The following is a 24,255-nucleotide window of genomic DNA, read 5'->3' on the forward strand; positions in this document are numbered from 1 at the left end:
AAGGTTGCATTAAGTGGCATGCCAGCTGTTCGATTCCTGCCAATAAAATCATGCTCTTGTCAACCACACGAGGCTTTGAAGGTCACAGATACTCTTCTGAGGCAAGAAGTACTCAATATCCCTTGCATGACAGCAACAGAGTTACAAAGAAACCCCTCTAATATCCCGGGAATGTATCACACCACATCATTCAGCATCATCTCCAAGAGAGATGAATTGGCCTATTGCCATGGTTCCAGAAAAAATGCACAAGGCTCATCTTGGATTTGGCACATAAAGTATATCACCCTTGGCCACCAGAGCAGTGGACATGTCACTTGGTGTGATGAGAGCTCAATTCAGTATGTTAAAGTGAGTGGTGCTAGGGCAAGGTGTCCACAGCAATCAGGAGGTATGACCATCAGTACACCAGGAAAATTACTAAAACTTTCAAACCATTGTATGATTTGGGGCTTCTTTAGTGGTGTTGTGGGAAGTAGTTTGTATCTTCCCATGGAATGTTACAGTGAACAGTGACTGGTACAGTATTTGCAGGTGTTAGAACACCATGCAGTTTGAGATTCATGATGCAGTGTCATTGGTCAGAAAAGTGCAGAAGTATTTAAGTGATGACAGTATTTGTGATATGTAATGGCTGGAGAACAGCCAAGACCAGACTCCAGTTGAAAATGCTTGGTCATACATGAAGCAGAACCTTACTTCTCAGGGTACCTCATCTGTGCCCCACCTAACAGAAACCATGAAGAAAATGCAGATGCGGAACTAAAGTATGGAATACTTTCAAAGTCTGTCTGATCCTATGCCAGATAGTCATAGACAGTGAAGTCTGGACCATCATATATTAACTGAGTGGTTAGCAGTATCTTATATATTTTCATTATTAAATAATTGTCACAAAAAGTAAGGAAAATTGCCTTTTGTGATGGTTGTACAGACACCCTTCTTTGACCTGTCATGCTTATCTGTTCCAGCACATATACCCAATCCATAGACAGTACAATACCCTCACTCTCACACACTCTGCTGGCCATTTGGTCTCAGTCATCCTTTATATGTCAACTTTCACATCTCAAACACCTGAACGATCTCCCTTTCTTTCACCTCATCATTCACGCCTTTTACATTCCAAGTTGCCATCCTAAGTGTGTCCCTTGTCCGGTCATTGATTGTCTGCTCTAGGCTCATCCAGGTCCTGGTGTAGTTTGTTGTATTTTAGCTTACACTTTTTTGGGGTAGGACACTAACCCTCTGCCAACCCACCTCTACAAAAGATGTTAACATTGCATATCTCCTACTTAGTTCCAAAATCTGAGATACAGGAACCTGACTCAAAGTTCTATATAAAGACATGATGAGCCATCACAACCCATGAAGCAGTATTCTGTGTTTAAAGACAATACGTAATGCCTTCACTATTTAGCTCCTCGAGTCTGGACTGATTACTCCCATCACCATTTATGGTGCCTGTGTAGTGTGGTAAGCAGCTAAAAGCTACTTCCTTGGGTGCCTCCGAAACTTACCTGTTCTGATGAAAAAATTTTTGGTTTGAAAATGTTTTAAAAAATATTATTTTCACTTTGCTTATATTTTGTCGAGCATATGTGATTTTTCACAGGATATAGCACTGTAGTTTTAATTAAAGTAAGCTTATTACCAGTCATTAAAACAGTCCAACCATGCTATATGATTTGGTTAAATCATGACAGCCTATTGTATAGTGACTCATCATAGAGCAATGCCATTATAACATGGGTTTAATGGGGATGTTTTTCATCAAGGGTCATTCACCCTAGAAAGTCTAAAAACAAATTTTTAACATACCTAAGATGATTCCTTGGTTGATCACCAGGGCCACCCTCCCCTGGGAGGGGGAGGCAAAGTCATTCTACTAGCGACATGCATAATACTGTACATAGGAGACAGGCTGGTGCCCCAAACATCCAAGTATTACATAAACACATTATTTCCCACAGAAGAAGCTACAAGCACTAAAAATTTTGTGGTATTTATTAAAAGTGAGAGTGAGATGTGTAGATGGAAGTGAGTAGAGCCAAAAACATATGACTGGCAGAGTATGGTATGTAACACAAAGGAGACAGGCTTGCACTGTCAGTGTGCATTTGTATATATACTGTACATTACATAATTTTTCACAGAGGGAGCTACAGGCATTAAGTATATTTTGTTATAAAAAGGGAGAGTGAGATGCTTAGATGGAAGTGAGTAGAGCTGAAAGCGTGCCACTAACTACTTTATGGAACATAACGCAAAGGAGACAGGCTGGCGCCATTAGTTTGCATAACACAAATGAGAGAGGCTGGTGCTTCTAGAATTGATATTTGTATATACATTTTATAATTTTCCAAAGAAGGAGTTACAGGCACTGAGATTTTATATATATATATATATATATATATATATATATGGAAAGTGTTAGTTGCACACTTGCACTCTAATACAGTATTATGATGATCATGCACATGCAAAAAGGTGATGTAACACAGTGCAATGAGAGACAGTATCGCAGCAGTGAGACACAGAATTGGTAAGTGACACAAGGACTTCAAAGGGGTGATGGTAAGAAAAGGGAATGCACAGCAGACTCAGAACAGGGTTCTGTGCACATAAGTATCAGGCAGCCATCTTGGCTGAAATATGTGAATTTCAGCTCCTTGCATGGCACGGAGTGGTGGGGGGATTAAGCAGATCATATAAGCAAAGATTCACAACCTCTAAGTGCAGAAGAAGTATAAATTCTTACTGATCATATAAACAAATAATTGCAAAGCAATCACTCATATAGCAAGGTTGGGCTGTATACGCATATGGTATTCACATATAACTTGCTGTATTGTGGTAGGTGGGGACACACCATCCACTCACTCGATGTAGTGTTGCTCTTGGGTGTCTGCCCTTTCCTCTCCTCCATCCTCTTTTCCTTCTATCCTTATCTGTCTTTCTTTCCTTCATTCTTTCCTCGTCCTTCTGCCTACGGGTGACTTACACTCCTGTCTTTCTTTCCTTCATTCTTTCCTCTTCCTCTTGCCTGTGGGTGACTCTACACTGAGTTACAAGCTAAATGGTTTTCTGTGTACATCAGGAAACCATTTACTATGCTAGATGGTAACCATATACATGTAACCAGATTTTGGCGCCTAGTGGTTTAGTGGGTAATTACGGCACTCCAGTCAGATTGAGCCGGTGAAAGTTTATATCCAAGGGGTGGTTGGGGTTTATTGCTGACATAATGCCACACAGGGATGAGTGAAGCTGGTCACTCTCATCTTTAATGTCAGGACCAACTTGCCTAGCCCCAGGCTCCTACTCTCCTCGTGGGGCAATATAGGATCAGATGATGGATGGATGGATGGAGAGTCATTGAATTTTTACTACAGTAGACCCTGACTGTAACGGACTAATTGACAAGAAGTCTGATCCAATAATGCGCTTGTGCGTCATATCTGATGGTACCCCCCTGAGGTGGGATGTCAAGCTTATGTTTGAAAATAAATGAGTACAGTAGCATATTCTAGTACTGAAAATGAAAACTATGCCCATTTTACACAAATTGGGCCATACTTTCACTCTTGTGCAGCTTGTTTCACATCATTGTCATAGCTCTTCTTCATGACTAGTACAGTACAGTATTACTATTGTCAGTTTTTACAGCTCACCAGTCACAATGGGGAGAGGGCAGTTTCAGGCCAGGTTGGAGTAAAAAGGGTAGGAAATACATGTATCGCGACCCATTGCATCCCACTTAATGGACACTGTTAGTTGTAGCTGATGGAAGTGCCATCGTGTCCTTTAAATCTGATATCCAGTCTGTCAAAGTCCATTCAAGTGAGAGTGTGCTGTGCTGTACATGTACTAGGCAATAGTCATTTATTGAATTTTGTTAGTCAGTCAACCTCTGTTCCTCTAAAGCTTAACCTTTGTCCCCAGTGATAACACTGGAACGTTTGAAGATAGCCTGGGCACCATTAAGCACTGCAACACGGGACTTGGCAAAAACAAAGCGAAATTATTGTCTGTTGATGATGGGGGTATGGACTGCAGCAGTTTTTCTGGCTGCCTTGCCGCTCTCCAACATCTCTTACTTCAGTGGCTTCTACAGTCGATCAGGGGTGTGTCTCGCTCTCCACATCACCCAGGACAATCCAAATGGCTGGGAGTACTCTGTCTTCGTCTTCATGGGCAAGTGCAGTGTACAGTAAATCCTGACCATATCGAACATCTGTTTCTTTATATCATGTGCAGTTGTGGACTTCATTGTGCTTAAAATGTGAAAGATTTAATTATAGCATCTTTTTTTTCTGACACATACTCATATACATCAGATCAGATGTCATTCATTATCAGTTTCTTTATGCGCACCACAATTACACATTGAATTATTTGTTAGACCTGCACCAACTCCTCAAATCACCCAACACAAACACTGTATAATTCACTGACGTGGTATATCATTTAATTCTGCAGATTTATAACATCTCTCTCAGTCGCTTTTACCCTCTACAACTTGAACTTGACTGACATGTAACTTGAGTTAATTGATTTATAAACCCTCATGCATCTCCACTAGTCATAAGTCCCCATTGAACAAGCTCCCTCTTTACTTCAAGTGTGGGTACAGATACCTGACTTAATGCATGTCATACCTTCCCATTCATCCACTTCACTCCCTTCAGTTTTGTCACACATGCTATCATAGTGTATTGTACCTTTGTTCCCAAAACATATTTATTAATTCTAACCTCTTTCATTTTCCATAACTACATGAATAAGAGGTTGATATTAAATAGCAATAAGCTGATCATTGATGAAGTTTAGGAACATGTACAATTGAACTGTTCACTCACATTTGGTGCCAAGATTAAGTATAGTCAAACAGTGCTTTTAAAGAAGTCATTATTTTATTTTTATTTTATTTTTTTTTAAGGAGGAGCTATATACAGTATGGTTAATATGCAGCCATAAGCCATAATTTTATTTGTAAAAATTCTTTCAATAAGTTTACTCTGTACAGTTGAACTTTTCATTCACAATGCCAAGACCAAGTACAGTATAATCAAACAGTACTTTTGAAAAAGTCATTTGTTTTGATTTTGGGAGTTTTTTTTAAAGAGCTGTATATGGTTAATATGCAGCCATACACCATATAATATCTATCTATCTATATACCTTGGCTGCTTCCCCCAAGGAAAGGGAGGTAGCCGAGACAGGACAACACACTCCCCATTTACTTGTCCATTCAAACACATTCATTCGCATCTTAGCCCCAAAGGGGAGAACGGACAGATCCTCACCGCACCACACCGCACAAGGGTCAACTGCGCAATACAATCAGTGACATCCGCAGCAGGGCCCGACAGCAGAGCTGGTTTACCCCTGCCACATCATAACAGATCCATCCCCTTACCTGCACCTGACCTGACTAGCTGATCAGACCAAAAGTGGGAGAATATCCCTTCAGGGCTGTGTCATCACTTATTCATTCACAATTTCTCTCCATTTATTTCTGTCACGCACAGCCACTCTTCCTTGCTCAACAGACATCCCTCTCGCATCCAGCGCTCTCTTCACACTGTCCATCCATCCTATTCGTGGTCTTCTTCTCAGCCTTACACCTCTCACATCAGATCTAGTTATCTTTTTCACCAATCGCTCATTATCCATTCTCTCCATATACCTTTGTTAGCATGAGGAAGACTGGTCAGTGTTTACATATCAGTCTCATGAACACAATATGTATGGTAAATAGTTTGGTATTCACCATTATTTTCACAATTCTACCCTACTGAGCTGTAAGAGGATAACAGTATAACAGTTGGAGTCAAAACAACATATATACAGATCAAATGTGAACCATAGTGGGTAGAAGTAGGAGATACTGCAATTTTTTATCTTTCTTGTGAGTGAATTTGAAGTTTATTGGTCTCTGACTTAAACTTTTCATATCTTTTCAGTGAGTGGACTTGTAGTTGTTGGTCTTCTTCATGTTGATCAGAATTGTTCCTTAGTTGCAGTGTGTGTGTAAAAGCAAGTGTCACAAGACATGACTTGTGTATACTGTACAGGTATTTGCAATAGTAATACAGTAATAGAAATAGAGTAATCCCAGTCTGCCTGGCTGAGCAGACCCATCAACTGCAGGCAAGCAACCACCCATGGAGGGCCATCCTGTGCAGTGAACCATTGTTTTTTTGTAGTAGACAGTGCCTCACCACAGCGAGGCACAGGGAAGAGTGTAAAAGTTTGATTCCTGGATGGACATCATATGTATGTCTCCACCCAAATAACAGGGGCACCATAGCAGGTTCCAAGTCAGCCCATTACTTGGTTATATAGTTACCACCCAGCATTGTAAATGTTTTCCTGGTTTACAGGAAACCATTTACACTCAGTGTAGAGTCACCTAAAGGCAACACCATAATGAGTTAGTGGTTGATAGGCGTCCCACCTAACACTAGGTTTTTATCGTAGTTACAGTATGCTGTATTGGCGGGAACAACAGTGGATTCCAGATGGAATATTTTGTGACCAATGGGCAAAAGAATTGACATGCATTGTTCCTCTTATACCAGTCATTAAATGGCACACTGACAGTGAAAAGCAACATTGCAGAAAAAGGGTTTGAAGGATAAAAACAGTGTTTATACAGCTGTCAGTGAGTTTTAAACAGACACAATTTTCAAGAGAAAATATTAGTCAAAGAGGCCGCAGTGAAAGGTATTTGCAGTACCTATATATGCATATGCGGTAGCTGGAATTTCTTAACATTACACAGATTCAGACTGTTACAGTCTGTCATAAGATCTTTCATGTAGTGCAAATGGATGACATTCATTGATTGAAATATACTATAGTCATATATGATTTATGGATACAAGGGTCAGCTTCACAATGTAAGTAGGTTAAGAGCAACTGGCATATACTCCAAAAGCATTGTTTCAGGAAGAGAGTAAGAAAATCACATGACTTCCTTTGGCCAACAGTGCTGACACACTGTACATAAATTACAGTATCATATACTTTGGTAAATTATAAATATTTTGTTTTCCTATTATAAGTATACTGTACTGTATTCTGACTGTGGTGGCTGCGAGGGGCTTGCATGGAGTTTTAGAGCCAACTCTAACATACGGGTTTAAGGCTATGGTGTGGCATGAAAATGAAGAGACAGGCATAAGAGCAGTGGAGATGGGGCTGTTGAAGCACTTGTATGTGTGTAGAGTGTGGAGAGTGAATATGATAAAGAATAATGTGATTCATGAAATATACAGAATAAGAATGTCTGTGGATGTCATAGTTGAAGAGAGTTTGCTTAGATGGTATGGTTATCTGGAAAGAATGGGTGTTTAAAGTAATGAAAGGGTTTATCTCAGTGAGTTTGAAGGTGAGAGGAGGCACAGTAGATAAACAAGAAAGTGGACAGATTTGGTATATGAGTGTTTGAGAAAGAGAGGCACTGACAAGGGATTGAGCTGAGTGGATGAATTTCTTGTGATGGAGTGTATGACTAGGATTTTGCACCCCATTTCAACTTGTCAGTCATTGAAGTGGCACTGATAGGTGACTATACCTATTTGGTGGAGCCATTATTCCAGGGGCTTGAATGGTGAGTGAATGGGAGTGTGGTTCATTCAGTTGGACAGACTTTGAGTAGTACTGTATCCTATTCTGTTTGGATTTTCTGGCTGTCTGGACCCTATCTCATCATGCCCTATGGTGGGAAAGGAGTTCCGGATGATGTCAGTGGTGATGATATTTTAACTGTGGTGCTAACAAGTCATATGAAGAAGTAAAATTTGTGTCCAGTAAAGAATGTGGTGTGTGTAAGTAAATTATAATGTTAGAGAGATTGCTTTTTACAGAAAGGAAGACAGATGAAGCGGTAAATTTGCTTCTAACCTTTTGTACTGACTAGAAATTTCTTTAAATATTAATCTCTTAGCCACTAATGATGGCCTTGTTTGGGCACATATTAACATTGTCTGAAGAACTAGATATACTGCTGTTCTATCACATCCTTGTTTTACCTTTGTTTTTCTCTTTCATCCTTTCAGTGCTAAACTTCTTGTCATTCACTGTGATCGCTGTCAGCCAAGCATGGATATACAAGGTAGTGAACAGTCCTGATGACAAAATCAGTCAACGCACCACCAGTCAGTGCAGTGGAAATAGACGCAGTTATGGTCAACGCAGAGTTAATAAACGTACTGGTAGGATACTGACGCTGATCGTAGTCACTGATGCTGCGTGCTGGCTTCCCATCATCTTCCTTGGTGTCCTCTCTCTCTGTGATGTCTCCCTTCCCCCTGAGGTTAGTATAAGCTGTGTTATGCTTCTTTCTTCATCTTTGCTCAGATGATATCACTGGGAACATATGTTAGTCACCTGCATTTACTTTATGTCTTCTGATTTACCATAGCCTGGCCTGATGTCCCTACAACCCAAAGCAGGTTCAGTGGAATCTTGGATCTCACAAATAATAAAGACCAAAATTTAGATGTCAAATGCAATTACATGAAATAAGTGAGTATTAAAACAACAGTTAATAGTCAGATAGGTACTGGAGCCATGAGAAATCAGACTGTTTGTACCCACCTTTAACTTATAATTAATAGGAAATTGAAGGAAAAACGGTGAATATTAAAATAAAGTAATAAAGACAAAGAACACATACTTTAAAACAGTTAAAGTAAATGGTGGTAGCTAATAGCAACCATTCTCCATTTTATATAGATAGATAACAAAGAACACATACTTTAAAACAGTTAATGTAAATAGTGGTAGCTAATAGCAACCATTCTCCATTTTATATAGATAGATAGATATAGATATGGATATATATATTTTGCATGAGCAGTAAACCCCAGCCACCCCTTGGATATAAACTTTCACCAGCTCAATCCGATTGGAGTGCTGTAATTACCCACTAAACCACCAGGTGCCAAAACTTGGTTATTTAGTTACCACCCAGTGTAGTAAATGGTTTCCTGGTGTACAGGAAACCATTTGGCTAGCCTCTCAGTGTAGAGTTGCGTGTTCAGTATAGATAGATAGATAGATAGATAGATAGATGGATGTATATACACAGTACTGTATGTAATAATTTCTTTACATTAAAAAAAAATTGCTTTCTAATAATTATATCAGTATCTAATCTTTTATCTTACTATTGCATATTTTGAACTTCAAAGGATTTCAGACTTGCTATAGACTGTACTGTAATAACAGTTGTAATCATAACAGCACTTATTGTCAAGCTTTTATTAAGTAGGCTGTAGCACCAGCCAGTCAGGGCAGTACTCACGAGGAGAATGGAAAAGCTGGTGATAGGGAGAGCTGGAGCTCCTGTTTCATTAGCCCTCAAGACTACCCTGACCATTTCCCTTTGCTTACGTATTTCAGTGTGACACTAATGTTGAGAGTAGGTCTGCATACTCTTCTAAACACTTTTCTCTAACTCTCTTATGCACCACACTACATATACTTTACATACCACATATTGCACCCTACTGCATCATGGGTTGGTGCCAGCAGTGGCTTGCTGCCAGGAAACTTTGCCCATGCTACCTAGGTATGGACTTGAGTGGAGCCACAGCGCAGGTCCGTCTACACAATTTAGGGGCAGGGATGGGGTGGGGCTCAGATCTGTGTCAGAGGGCACAGGGTATTGTGGTTCCCAGCCTGCCGCAACTGCTCAATAGAGAGGGGCCTGGACCTAGTAGTAGCATCTCCAGGCAGCTGCCCTGTCATTCAATGTCTTATGGTAGGACAGTTACAATGCCCTGGTATGCATGGAGGGCATTGCTGTAGGTGTCTTCACAGGGTGCCCTGAAGTCACTGCAACAGCCACTGGCTGCAGCTGATGGGCTTTGGGTCCCAGTTAATCTCGGGTGGAGGAGACCACTAACTCTCCACCCCATTGCCTCAAAACCCCTTCCCTCAGGCCCATCTCGGTTCCTGTATGGTACATGTTTCTTCCTTATTCTGTCATTTTCATCATTTTCCATTACCATAACCATGTGTATGTGTGTTTTTGATACCATAACAGTATGTATGTATTTATTGGGTCTAAATTGTTGTAAAGAGGAAAATTTGGGTTTACAATTGGGGTGCCCAGTGCCAGTTAGGATAGATCCCTGTGGTTGTGTTATCACAGTATTGTTGTCACACAGTAGGTACTTTACCAGTTATGTGCAACAACCATGGGATCACTGTACACACAATAATAAACGGGCCTTAAAGGTTATTTGTCTTCTCTTTAACACAGGAATATCAGAATTAACAGAACTAGATACTAGCCATAAATTCATCATCATCATTATCATCGTCTTCGTCATCATTGTCATCATCTGATGCCTTACTTCTTTCCATCTAGCCTCCTGCAGGGGTATGATGATAACAGAATACCTCCAGGCCATTTTTTTTCCTCACACAGCCATCTCCTCTTGGACACATTTCTTGACCAAACCAAATCAAATAGGAACACTTGTCAACCCAGTTCTTTGTATTTGTGAGATACTGATGTGGGATGCGTATGAGTTAAAGCAAGGTAAAATCATGCACAAAAGTTCACTGTGACCATATGTTTGTGGATGGTGACTCAGTTTTGGTATGTCAGCAAGGAATGTAAGAACCACTTCCTATTTACCTCTCTTTCCCAGCTCTTTTCCTCTCCATCGCCCAGCTCAGTCAGCCCCTCACCTCCCCACATCTTGTTCACCTGTTACTCTGTTCCCCAGATCTTCACATGGGTTGCAGTGTTCATCTTGCCTGTCAACTCAGCCCTCAACCCTGTCATCTACACCTTTATTGATCGAAAACTTCACCAGCAAGTACGTGGGCTTCGTAAATCCTTATTAACTCATTCAGCGTCTACGTCTCTCACAGAAGGTCAGTTCATAATCACAGTTGCAGTTAGTTTGAGTGTGTGTGTGTGTGTGTGTGTGTGTGTGTGTGTGTGTGTGTGTGTGTGTGTGTGTGTGTGTGTGTGTGTGTGTGTGTGTGTGTTGGGCTTCGTAATTCCTTATTAACTCACTCTGCATCTGCCTCTCTCACAGAAGGTCAGTTCATATTCACAGATGCAGTTACTTTGTGTGTGTGTGTGTGTGTGTGTGTGTGTGTGTGTGTGTGTGTGTGTGTGTGTGTGTGTGTGTGTGTCTGTCTGTCTTGGAATGTGGTAAGTGGGAGGGACCTACCATCCACTTACTTGATTTAATACTACTTTTGAGTGACTACACAATGGCAACCCAAATGGCTTCTTGTAACCTAGGAAACTGTTTACCACACTGGGTGGTAAACATAATTTCAGATGGACAGCTGATGGTCTGCTGGGTAAAAGTGCACCAGTTAGATATATCTCATAGGGGATTGCATCTGAGGAATGGTTAGGGTTCATCGCTCGCATAATAGTACTCACAAATAGATAGATGGTAGTCTGATGGGTAAAAGTGCTCCGGTCAGATGTATCTCATAGGGGATTGCATCTGGGGAATGGATAGAATTTATTGCTTATGTAATACCACTAATGGGAGAGCAGATGGTCACATTTGTTTAGACTTTAGCCTAGTCCTGGGCCCCTGTGTTACTGATGGAGCAGTGAAGGATTTGATGATGCATGTTATTAACTACGAATCTTGGCTGACACATAGAATAACTAGGGTTCCAGTTCACTAGCATTAGTATGGACCTGTGTCCCTCTCTTTACTTAGATGTTGACCTCTTCTCAGTTTAGAAAGTTCATGAAAAGGTCATCCCATTAAACAATTACAGTACATACTTTATTTTGCAGATTACATCTTTGTCTTATAATGCATATCCAGAAATAATCGTGCATCTTCAAAAAGGGCACTTTTTTTTTAAGAAAGCAATTGAGCAGATGCTGAAGAATTGAGTGGGATTTATTTTGAGTCCCTTGTTGTTTATCATGGTACTTGAAGCCTTTTCATGTGACTTCAGAAATGGACTCCTGTGGGAGATGTTGTATGCTGATGATTTGGCGTTGATTGCAGAGAATGAAATGGAGGCAGAGGAAAGATTTAGGAAGTGGAGAGATGGTATAGGGTACAAGGGCTTAAGTGTAAATGCAGATAAAACAAAAACGATGATATCTAGGGTTGGTGCCGGTACTGTCAAAGATGAGGGAGAGTGGCCATGCGCAATTTGCCACAAGGGGATTGGAAATAATTCCATCTTGCACAGTGTTTGTGATAAGTGGGTTCATAAGAGATGTAGTGGTATTAGTGGTAGACTGCGAGATAATGCTGATTTTATGTGTACGGTATGTTGAGGAGAGCAGGTGGAGATTGTCAGTTGTGAAAGGATTGAACTTGCTGGTGAGTCTCTTGAGTGTGTGGAAGAGTTTTGTTATTTGGGATACATGTTATGTGCTGGAGGTGAGGCTGGAGCCAGCTCTGTGGCTAGGGTGAGAAGTGGTTGGAAGAAGTTCAGGGACCTGTTGCCTCTCCTGATGTTGAGAGGGCTGTTCCCAAGTGCTAAGGAATCTTTGTATGCAGCATGTGTTAGGAGTGTAATGCTGTATGGTAGCGAGACCAGGGCAGTAAAGGAAGAGGATATTCGCAGGCTCATACATACAGAAATGACAATGATTAGATCGAGCAGCATGGAGAGCTGCCATTAGGTGACCAAGGCTGATGCATGCAAGCTTGTTGGAGCCTTCAAAAGCGAAACGAAACAAAAAATGAAAATTTCCTGGAGATAAGGGTGGGTGATATCCCTATGTTGTTTAAAGTGAGTAGGACCTTTGTAGAGTGGTTTAGAACTTAACTGAATGTTGTGAAGGCAGAGCAACAATGTGACTGTTTGAGAGAAGGTGACTCAGTTTGTGATTTGTTGGTATATGGAGATAGATTGGAATTGGTTTAAGAGATTTAGCACCCAGGTGCAATGCTGTGATAAAGGAGTAAATATGTAAAGGAATTGGACACATGATTGTGGGACTACATGGAAGTTGAAAATGTCAACATTGATAAGTTTTTATAGTTTCAGCATGTTACATTTAAAGTGGGTAAGTGTCTGGTGGACAGTTTTGACATTATATTAGATATTTGCTGAGTATTATTATGCTTTAATTAAGCTGTAAATAAGGGAAGTAATATGCAATTTTTCAAACACTGAAAAGACGGGACTGTCTTTGATATAGTACTTTCCTCAGTTATGGTGAAATGGAAGCATAACGTTGTTCAGTAAGTAATTGATATAATGTCAAAGCTATTTTCACACAGCGTTTTTCTGTATTATGTGAAAATAGCTTTGATATTACATCAGGTACTTACTAAACAATACTTCCTCCTTCACCTTTATCATTTTTTTTCTGTGTCTGTCCTTATCTGTTCTTATTTTTTCCATTTTCCTCTCACTTTTTATGATTCTTCTTTCCATTTTAGGTGGCTTTACACAGAGTGACAACCCTAATGGTTACCTGTAAGCCAGGAAACTATTTATATTGCTGGGTTGTAACCACATAATCAACCTATATGTGTCAACAAGTGGGTTGGCAGAGGGTTATAGTGCCCCTCTCCATAAAACAACTAACTCAGAGTCAGATGGCCACTCCCCATGGGATTATGGCATCCGGCAATAGATAGATAGATAAATTATTCTTTTTTAAACAGTTTGTGCTAACACTTTGAAAATTATCAGTGTTATGATTTTCAATTTCCTTATACCCATATCCCAAAACTAGCAAGTGTCCAATTGCGTGTCCCAAGGAATTAATGTGGGCAGTGCTATGGTAGCCTTGATACAGAATGGAGGTCTATGTATGGAGACTGTAGGATGTTTTAGTGTGCATGGATAATAAGGTATTTTTGTATATATGAACTGTTTTGGCCGATTGATGGAGATACAGATATAAGTTAGAGGGGATGAAAATGTTGTACAGTACTGTACTGTATTTGTGCAAGTCTGAGAATAGAAGAAAGTGTGGAAGGCTTAGGTGGAGGAATACAAGAATTGAATATTTAGATAAGCAAGGCATGGAAACTGAAAAAGTGAAATCACTGATGAAGGCTAGGAATAGATGCATGAAGTAGCAATATTTGGAGATACATATGACAGAGTTGTACCCCTATTTAAAATGGCAATCTATGGAATGCCCTTCTCCTCATAGGCATTATCAAGCACATTTTGTCCATGTACTATGAGGCCTGTGTTATGAAGTCACAAATTTCAGTGGGTTCAGTGGTAGGTCATTGCATGTGTGACTCATTTCACTGTGCACTGTGTTGGGAATTCTCAGACATTCTGGTTCCTGTTTCTGAATCCTTCTCACTTTCTTTATGAAAGTAAGAAAACAGGATGATAGCATTGGCTTTGTAATATTGTTACCATTACTGTGCCGTATATTATTTTAATCAGTGTAGGATCATAACAAACAGATTAAATATGGTACTGTACAGTGTAATACTTATTACACCCACATGCACAGTTGTGCAGTGAGCAGTGTTGTGTCTACTACCCACTGAAAGTAGTGGCACTCCCATTCCCACTACTTGGATCAAAATATACCATTACTACAGGGAGCTGTTACCTCTCCAGACATTGATAGGGCTATCCCTATGTGCTAAAGGATCTTTGTATGCGGCATTTGTTAGGAATGTAAAGCTATATGGTAGTGAGACCTGGACAATAAAGAACAGGATATTTGTCGGCTCAGATGTGCAGAAATGACAGCGATGAGGTGGATGTGTAGTGCATCTTTGAATGCAAGGCCTGGAGGGGCTAGGTTTATGATGAAAGAATCAAGAGGAAAGATGGAACTGGAGTGTATTGGTGTTGTGATGAGGAGGGGTAGATTGAAGTGGTTTGGACATGTGGACAGGATGAGTGATGATGATTGGGTGCAGAAAGTGAGAAGTGTGAACACTGGGGGTAGGGGTGCTACAGTTACTTTTAAATACATTAAGATTTTTTTTTTTTTTTAAGATAATATTTCTCCAGTAATCTTAAACAATTACTTCATATTAAGGCTAATATCAGGAAAGTACAGCCCAAGTGCAGGTCATGGTTTTCATTTCCTGAAACTTGGTAACATGTTGTATATTAAAGTAATTCACAGGAAATACATGAACTTTAAAAATAACAAGCCCATGAAAAATAGTACTGAATTGGTTTCCTCATTGCCAAATCACCAAACAGAAGGCAACTTATCATCTACTGTAACCATTGATATTATCCACAGGAAATATATTACAGCACCTAGAATGAAGAAGTTTATGAACATACAAACTGAAAACACTTAACATCTTCATTAGCAAATTTAAGATTATTACCAGTTCATCTTGCTTCAGCACTAGAAAGATTTTTCTTTATCAAACTTGCCAGTTTGGTCATAATACCAGATGGCATCCCCCTCATTGGTTCACTGGCATCTGGCAATTGGCATCCACCACACTCAGATTTGTCCAGTGTCTAACATGGGCACATATAACCCCTAAGTGCCGGGTGACGGTTGTATCCAACGTGAAATTGATGGATCAGGGGCGCCGGGTGACTGCTATTACCACAAGTGTTTTTGCACCAAAGTTTGAAGTGGCTGCCACTTGATCTCATCACCAAAGGGTGGGGATAACCTCTCAGCACCTGATGCGTGCATACCTTAGTCGTCTCTGTGACCCTGCCAGGTGTAGGACGATGTTCTCATGCATCTCGTCTGATTCTGCTCCCGCCTTTCGTGGACCCTTGTATCATCTGCCCCTGCCAAGACTCTTTCCATGAATACTAGAAAAGGGCTCGGTGATAGTGTCATAAAACATGCCTTGGATGCAACAGTGTCTAGTTTTTCTAGTAGTGGAGTAAGTTATCACATTGAGAGCAAAGCCATAGTCGGCGCCGCAGGCAGACGCATGAACACGTCCTGCTCTCATGCTGCTCTCACTGCAAACATTAGTTCTCTTCCTCACATCATTTCTCATTAAAGCAGTGAGCTTGAGACCTGGGGATACTTTCATTCGCAAGGGGAAGAGTTGTTGAATAAAGTGGTCGTTAATATGTTTCTGTAAGTGCTATACTTTCCGAGATATTAAGGTTTGAAGACAAGCAATTTTCATCAGTTTCTGAGAAATTGCCCGTAGTGAGGTGACGATTGTGGTAAATATTGCTTGGCGTGTGGGGGTTAAGAGCTGTGATTAGTAGCTGGAATACCTCAGAAGTGTAGTATTACTGCTGTTTCATTACTCTTAATAGAAAGTAGTGCACTACAGCTACTTACTGCTTCAAAAAGTAGCTCTGTTACATAGTGTCACTAATTTAGTGCTGCTACCCCCAACACTGGCAGAGAGAGAGAGAGAGAGAGAGAGAGAGAGAGAGAGAGAGAGAGTGAGTGAGTAAGTGAGTTTGTGTGTGTGTGTGTGTGTGTGTGTGTGTGTGTGTGTGTGTATTTACCTATTTGTATTTACCTATTTGTAGTATACAGGAATTGAGCAATGCTCGTGTTGTCCTGTCTCCATATCCACATTTATCAAGTCTACCTTTACACACATGAATGTTTTTCTCATGCACCACCTCTTTGTCTAAGTCGTTCCAAATATTTAAGAATATACCTAATTGTGATATACACGGAATGTACTATGCTCGTGGGTTTCCGTCGCTGTTTCTCAATAAGTCGAATTTAACTTTAAACTCGTGTGTGTGTGTGTGTGTGTGTGTGTGTGTGTGTGTGTGTGTTTTAGTGATCTATATAACTCAGAATATTTAGATCTAATCGGAACCAAACAATGGAAATGTTGAGTTAGCCAAGGTTTTTTTTTTTTTTTTTTTTTTTTTTTTTTTTTTTTTTTTTAAATAAAGATGAGGGACAAAGCCAACTCAAGTAGTTTTAATCCAGTTTAAGCCAAACTTGGCAGAAGGTTTAGGGTCATTGAAGAATTAATTACAGTCAACTCGCATATATCGCAGGTTTGTTAGTCACGGTTTTCTAATTCACGGTACTTTTCAAGCTCAACTGCGATCACTTGGTACGTCGCTGTAACTAAGTTAATCAATTTGATAGCAGCGGTTGCCATCCCAAGTGACTTGTTTCTGAGGAGTTTTCCAGGTTGCAGTGTCGTTTACAGTAGTTGCGGCCAAAAGTCAAACATATTCAAGCATGACAGGCTAATCACAGTGCTTCCCACCCACACCTAGTGACAAGTGGGCACACTGGTTCACCCTGTTCCCCAATACCACCACATTCGCCTTGTGCTGAGAGGCCATAGTCTGCCTCAAACCTCGGCCCCCCCCCCCCCCAGTCACTTAAGCATTGTTGTCGGTCAGAGTCAGGTAAGAACTTTACAGTATTGTTCATTCCCATTAAACACATGCATTACATATTGTTTTGAAAGGGTGTTAGTGTTCACTGGTAACTAGTCGGGTGTAAGTATGGTGGTAGGGGGCAACTTTTTCGAGAGGTTACTCACAAATAATTTTCTCCATAAGTTATGTTATGTATAATTCATGGAATTTAATTCATGGAGTTTCAAAGTCACGGTTGGTATTAAGACTAAAATAACTGTGAATTACCCGAGTTGACTGTAGTTTCATTTTGAGAACAATAGGTCAAAGGTCAAGGTCACAGCTCATGGTCAGTTCAAACATTATCTTGTTTGAACTTGTGGATGAGTTGAGGGTCAAGCATTCCATTTAAAAAACAATTGATCAGAGGCAATATTAAAAGTCACAGGGCAAGATTAAAGGTTCAGCCTGTGGACTGTTGGTAGGGTGTGGGTGTTGCACTCTCTGAGTGCTCCATTGTGTTTAGCTTAAAATTTTTGCTTTTATGAAATCATCAAGCCAAACATTCCACCCCAGTCAAACTAACTTGTAACTAAAAGCAGTTCATCATTATCACTTACAGCTGCCAGCCGATTCACATCAACCTTCCGTATCAAGAAGAGCACTGAAACAGCTGACTCTGGAAAGTCCAAGTACAAGGATGTCATTTGTGTCTACACCCCTAATAAAAAATCTCAGGTGACCCACCACATTGTACATCAGCAACAGCAACCTGAAGTGAATGCTGCAGATTTAAAGAATGAATCACAGTGTTCTGTTTTTGAACAAAGAGAACTATCTGGAATAATACAAGAGAAAGAGTAAATGACATAACTAAAAAGCACCCCTTTGCTATCTTCTGTCAGCAGATTAGGAGAAAGGTGCAAGTGAGAGTGCCAAAGAGAGGACCTACTGGTAATCTTAATGCTGTAACTGACTTGGACTAGGGAGATAGAAAAAAAAATGTCTTCCTAGTTGTTTGTTCATGGGAATCTGTGTATGTATGACAGGAAATTTAAGTTCAAGTGTTCAGTGTGATGTTTCAATTAACAAAATACTTGCATCCATGGGATTGGTGTTAGTGACTCAAATATGTACATGAGGAGGGGGGAGGGGGGTACAGAGGGTGTGTGTGTGCATCCTCCTTTTGTGGTTCACACTCTCTTACTACCTGTATGAAAACATTAATATTTCAGAACAGTGCTTGCTTGTAACTTCTCATAAAAAAGTTAAACTCAGCACTGTATCTGGATCAAAGCACCAGTAGACCAGTTACTGCTTGTGGGATTTTGGTGGATTGGTCCAGTACTTAGTGTACCACTTTCTACCTACTGGCTTATATCTAAGATTCTCTCAAAACCAGAGCTTTGGGTCCTCCTCATGACTGATCTTGAGAATGCCTAGTTCGATTGTTGATTGAGGACAGTGGGCCCTATTAGGTTAATGTGCAAGGGGGTCTGAGTGACACATATATCAGAATATGACATAATATATCCTGTGTCAGTAGTAGCAGCTGTTGCGTGTCCCCAACACCCAATGTGTTGTTTTGATCAGAGAAATATTTTTCAGTTCTGTTATCATTATTCATCATTCCATGGGTGTAATGAAATTTACTTCCCCCCACCCCCTTTGTAAAAGGACCATAGGCTAAATTGACCACCCCCTCCTCTTCCAGTCATCACTTGAAAATATCTGCATGAGGGTTAGTGAGGTTTTGAAGTTGTTCACTTCATTTTTCTCAGGTATTCTTATCACATAATAAAATGTTGTATGTGTAGTGTATTGCCAAGAATCTTCAGTTTGGTTGACCCTTAAAAACAATGCATCATGGGGATAAAAGACTGGTCAGAGTGTAGTGGCAGGCTTTGTAACAGAAACAAATGAACAACTGTTGTCATAATTTGAAACCAAAATGTTTAGTATTGGGCATTGTGTTTAGTGCACAAATAACCTAAAAATGTACAAATATGATAAAATTAATGCTGCATGAATACACCAATTAATTCTGTTGCATGATTCGTTGATTACTTAGATCATAACCTGAGCATTCTACACCTAAAGTTTTGCAGTACTAGGCTCAGATCTCCCTTATTGTAACCACTTGTAGTCCATTGGTCTGACAGCTTATTTCTTTTAACTCTCTATACAGTTGCGGACATATCAAACAGAAACACCCCATCCACCAGCAAGGTGATGTAATGCACTCCACATCTGGTAACACTGATAGGTATGGAACTTCACCTAAGGTTCATTTAGTTGCTAGGACAAACTGAACGTGGTGATCATTGCCACTGTGCGTAGTTATTGGTGGTAATATAATATATAAGCAATGTTCCGGCAGAAAATATAATAGCATGTCATGATTTTTTTTTTTTTTTTTTTTTTTTTTTTTTTGGTCACACAATACACCCTCTACATAGTGGCAGTTATTATGAATGACACGAATTTCATGAGTAGTTTAGTTTCAAGTCATGAACCATGCAACAGTTAAAAATTCATCATATAAGTCATAGTTATCAGCTTCCCCACATCTATCAATGAACTGAGAATTATCGTGATGCCCATCCTCCGTACGGCAAACCTGATATTGGTAGACCTCTGAAATCAAAGCAAGTTCACTACATACAGGAGGTGGCACCACAGGAGGCGTCAGGGTTGGGGTGGGGGACCTGGGAAACAAGAGGAGGATGGTGAGTCGGAGCCATGCCTTAACCTGACATCTACTCCAAACTTTTAATTCTCTCTCGTACCTCAGGCTTGTACACTATCGTGGTCTCTTCTGGCAGTATGGCAACAAAGGTTGTGGGCCAGGTGTGGTGGTTCAACGTACGGAAGGGGTTTGGCTTCCTGACTTGCCGGGACATGGGCAGCGAAGTTTTTATCCATTGTTCCTCCATCATGGCCTCCAACCCTTTCCACCCTGTGCTTTCAGTTGGGGCTGGCGAGGTGGTGGAGTTTATGTTGGTAGAAGGAGCTAAAGGTCCTGTGGCTGCCTCTGTCATTGGCCCTGCTGGCCAGGTGGTGGGGGGCTCTCCCCACGCCCTCCCCCATCAGTGGCACCGTCATCAACCTGTGTCTACCTCTCCTGCCTCCTTTTCTGCCTCTTCTGCTTCCACCATCGTCACCACATGCGTGGAGGTGGCCAAAAACTTCTCAGGGGGGGGGGTATATGGCAGTCCTTGCTCAAAGCCTACCTGCCACTTTCCAGGCAAATGGGTTCCCTGTCATACTCATCCCCTGGTCATTTTCCTCCTTGCCTTTAGTGTTGAAGGGGCCTGGGAGGAAGGCCCCTTGTTTTCCAATGAGGCATCCTGCAACCCCCACCACCTTGGTCCCGAGGGTGTTGCAGCTGCAGCCCTCCACTATTATGAGGCTCCAGTTGGCAGGATGTTCCGTCTCTCACCGGTCTGCCCCACCGCCACTTCCTGTGGTACTTATGGAGGTTGGGGATGCAGCTCCCTCTTCGCTGCCATTGCCTGTTGTTTCTGCCACCCCTATTTCCCCTGTTTCTCCTGTGGTGCCCGACAAGGTAGTGTCTGCACCACCTGTGGGGATAGACCTGGTGGGTCATGAGCCCTCCAGTTCGGTTTGTCCCCTCACCAGGGCTGACTTTGTCGTTCTTGATGAGTCAGAGCTGGACTCTGTTTTGCACCATCTATGTGACTGAGAACACTGCCCCTTTGACTCCTGATGAGAAGGATTTCGCCAAGGGGTACTTCCAGCAGGCGACACTCTCCTTCACCGAGCTGTGCGAGGGGTCCTTCCAGGCCATCAAGGACCCCAAGGAGGTGGAGATCCTTACTCATATCTTCCAGGGGATCCAGTCTTCATCTGCATTGGACTCTGCCTCTATTACCAGTTCAGATTAACCTCTATCCTGTGCCTTTCTTCCTACCTTGTGCCCCAGTGTGATAGTTAAGAGTGCTTATGGACTTACTGTTGTGTACTGGACTATGTCAGCACACAGTTTTTGAACCAGCAAATTGTCACAACTATGGCCCGGATAGTCACTGTTACATTTACCTCCACCATTCTGTATGGCCAGTAAATCTCCATCATGATGTACTGACTGACTCAGTTTAATTCTATTATATATGGTATTCTCTGGACTTTTTGGCTTATGGCCGACTTCATGGTCGATAGCTTAAAAAAAAAAAAAAAAAAAAAAAAAAAAAAAAAATAGGAGGGCGGTGGGTGTGGAAGTGGGCAATAGTAGTCAGACTGGGGTTAGAGCAGAGGGGTGATGGATTAGGGGACGGTGGACTTTGGTAGCCGACAGGAGCTACAATGAGAGGAATAGATTACATGGTGATGACTGGACCAAATCGTTGTTTCATGGAGAATATGGAATTTTACAGTCAGAATTTGGCTCTCTTTTTTTTTTTTTTTTTTTTAAAGAATGGTTTGTGAGCTCCTGGCCTTTGGTTCCTTCATTCTTGCATTATAAAAAGAAAAAGGACAATGAAACACTGTGTTGACGTTGCCATGTGTTGTAATTGACCGTTAAGGTTTGTAACAATTCACGACACTTTCCACTAGGTGGCTCAGTACCCCTGTATGTGCAAATATATGACACGTCCCTACAGTTTGTTAGATGTTACAGCTGTTGTCACAGTGGTTGGGAATTACTCTTGTAGCATATTACATAGTATCATCATGGATGATGACTGATATCACAAAGAGTAGGGATAGATCTATGTAGAATTTCCCATTATCACCAATGAATATGAACAGTCTGACAGTAATGATGGTCCCTATGGTTCTCCTTAATATCTGTATGGCACCGATGTAAAATAATGGTGGATTTACTTAACCCAGGTTTATGTTTCGTTTTCTGCATGTCGTGTTTGGCTGTTGACTTTAAACATTACCACTGGTTATTAGTTACATTTAGGTTTCTATTGAGCAACTGTCGTATGCCCCAAGCATTCCTTCACAAATCCTCGAGCCAGGAATGGTGGAACAAGGTTGTAATGTTTGCAGTTACCAGGTCTGAGTACGGGCATATTACATCAACTATGCCAGTAATTACCGAGATCCCTCGTATTGAACCAGCAACTTTCTTCCTTGTTGTACCCGTTCAAGGAAGTTTAGAGGGTGAAGTGCTTGAAAAGGTACAACAAGGAAGAAAGGTTGCTGGTTCCTTGAAAGCAGTGATAAGAAATAGGGAAGTGAGCATGGAAGTGAAAAAGTTACTACATGACAGTATTGTGATACCAGCTGTAACGTATGGAAGTGAAGACTGGACCTTGTCGGAGGGACAGAAGTCAAGAGCGAGAGCAGTGGAAATGAGTTATTTGAGAGGAGCATGTGGAGTCACATGGAGAGATAGGCTGACAAATGAGGAAGTGAAGGAGCGTTGTGTTGTGGATGTGGATGTGATAGGAAGCGTTAGGAGAAACACATTAAGGTGGTTTGGCTATGTAGAGAGGATGGAGAGCTACTACATGACAGTATTGTGATACCAGCTGTAACGTATGGAAGTGAAGACTGGACCTTGTCGGAGGGACAGAAGTCAAGAGCGAGAGCAGTGGATATGAGTTATTTGAGAGGAGCATGTGGAGTCACATGGAGAGATAGGCTGACAAATGAGGAAGTGAAGGAGCGTTGTGTTGTGGATGTGATAGGAAGCGTTAGGAGAAACACATTAATGTGGTTTGGCCATGTAGAGAGGATGGAGAGTGAGAGACTGACAAGGAGAGTATGTGAGTGAGGTGGAGGGGGGGAGAGGGAGGGGGAGGCTATAGGGATGATGGTGGGATGGAGTGGAGAGGTGTATGAGAGAGGGGGGTGTGAGCTGGGAGCAGGGCAGTGAAATGGCGGAGAACAGGGCGACATGGAGGCGATTTGTTTGTGGCCACCCCTTACGGGATTAAGGCGTCTGGCAATAGTTAGTTAGTTTGTAAACACACACTTTACCTGAAGTGTTTTTCGTTATGCTAAACAACCGAGTAGCGTTCACATTGTATGAAATTAACAGGATAATAATAAATAGGAGGACCATTGCTCTGTTCACAGAGAGCAACTACTGAGCCACCCATCTAAGCAGTGTCTGAACATGGAGCTGTTGCCCTAGCTGAGTAACGGTGAATATTGCAATACATTATAGAAGACACTCGTTGTTGAATAAACATGTGATTCCGCTGTTCGTGGTGTAGCAGTCATTTCAGCCATCTCCTCTCCCGGTCAGTACCCATGTCTTAGTGCTCACAGTTGTCGGGAAGAGAGAGAGGAGGACACTTCACTGGATACTGAGGTTGTGAATCAGATTGCTTAACAGTTACACGTCCTTCATACTACGATTTACTCTGTCAGTATAGAGTTTACAGTAAGCCGACATAAAGATCATATAATACAGCTGATAAGGCATCTCTTCCCCACCTATTAGCCCACCCCAGCATCGCCACCCATGTTCTGAGCCCCAGTCCATCCCCCTCCCCCCAGTAAATCTCGTTTCCGTTTACACCAGTGCCATACAGATAACGAGAACCATTGGCACGAATCACTACTGTTAGCTATTATTTTTTGTGGTAAGAGAAAATTCCACCCTCCCCCTCCTCTTGTTTCCTCATCTTTCAATATCCCAGACGTCATCCATGATGTTACTACGTAAACGCAGCAGGAATAGCTCCTATGCAGACGTTATAACAACAGGTGTGACGTAAGACAAACATTCTAGGGGTGTTTCATATATCACCATGTGATGACATAGTCGTGACCATACTTTAATAATGCAGGGTTTGTGTAGTTTGGCACCCTATGGGGAGCAGGTGTCCTATAGACAACATAACAATACATGCTGGTAGACTGCGTAACATGCCAAAGTCTGCGTAACGTTTAACGGCCTGACTAATTCCATAGTCAAACTATAGCTGATTTGGCACCATGTCACCAGCGTATCACTTAACCATTCCATCCTAGCTTGCGGCCACAATCCACTCTTCCCTACCCTATCACTCGCCTTTGTAGAGC

The 24,255-nt window shown here is 41.4% G+C and overlaps 1 protein-coding gene across 1 annotated transcript in view; it reads left to right on the forward strand.

Annotated features, from left to right (window-relative positions):
* The window catches only part of LOC145410683 (G-protein coupled receptor GRL101-like), a 52,196-nt gene extending 33,842 nt beyond the window's left edge, over positions 1–18,354 (forward strand). Inside the window, exons 13-16 of the mRNA XM_080280796.1 lie at positions 3,946–4,197; positions 8,070–8,326; positions 10,755–10,905; positions 17,867–18,354. Coding sequence (XP_080136922.1) covers positions 3,946–4,197; positions 8,070–8,326; positions 10,755–10,905; positions 17,867–18,108 — 902 coding nt within the window. The 3' untranslated portion in view covers positions 18,109–18,354. The remainder of the gene's footprint in view (positions 1–3,945; positions 4,198–8,069; positions 8,327–10,754; positions 10,906–17,866) is intronic.
* Positions 18,355–24,255: the final 5,901 nt, after the last annotated feature.

This window comes from Coenobita brevimanus, chromosome 86 (assembly GCF_032717465.1).
Source record: "Coenobita brevimanus isolate Jiangsu-jjx chromosome 86, ASM3271746v2, whole genome shotgun sequence".
Lineage (NCBI taxonomy): Eukaryota > Metazoa > Arthropoda > Malacostraca > Decapoda > Coenobitidae > Coenobita > Coenobita brevimanus.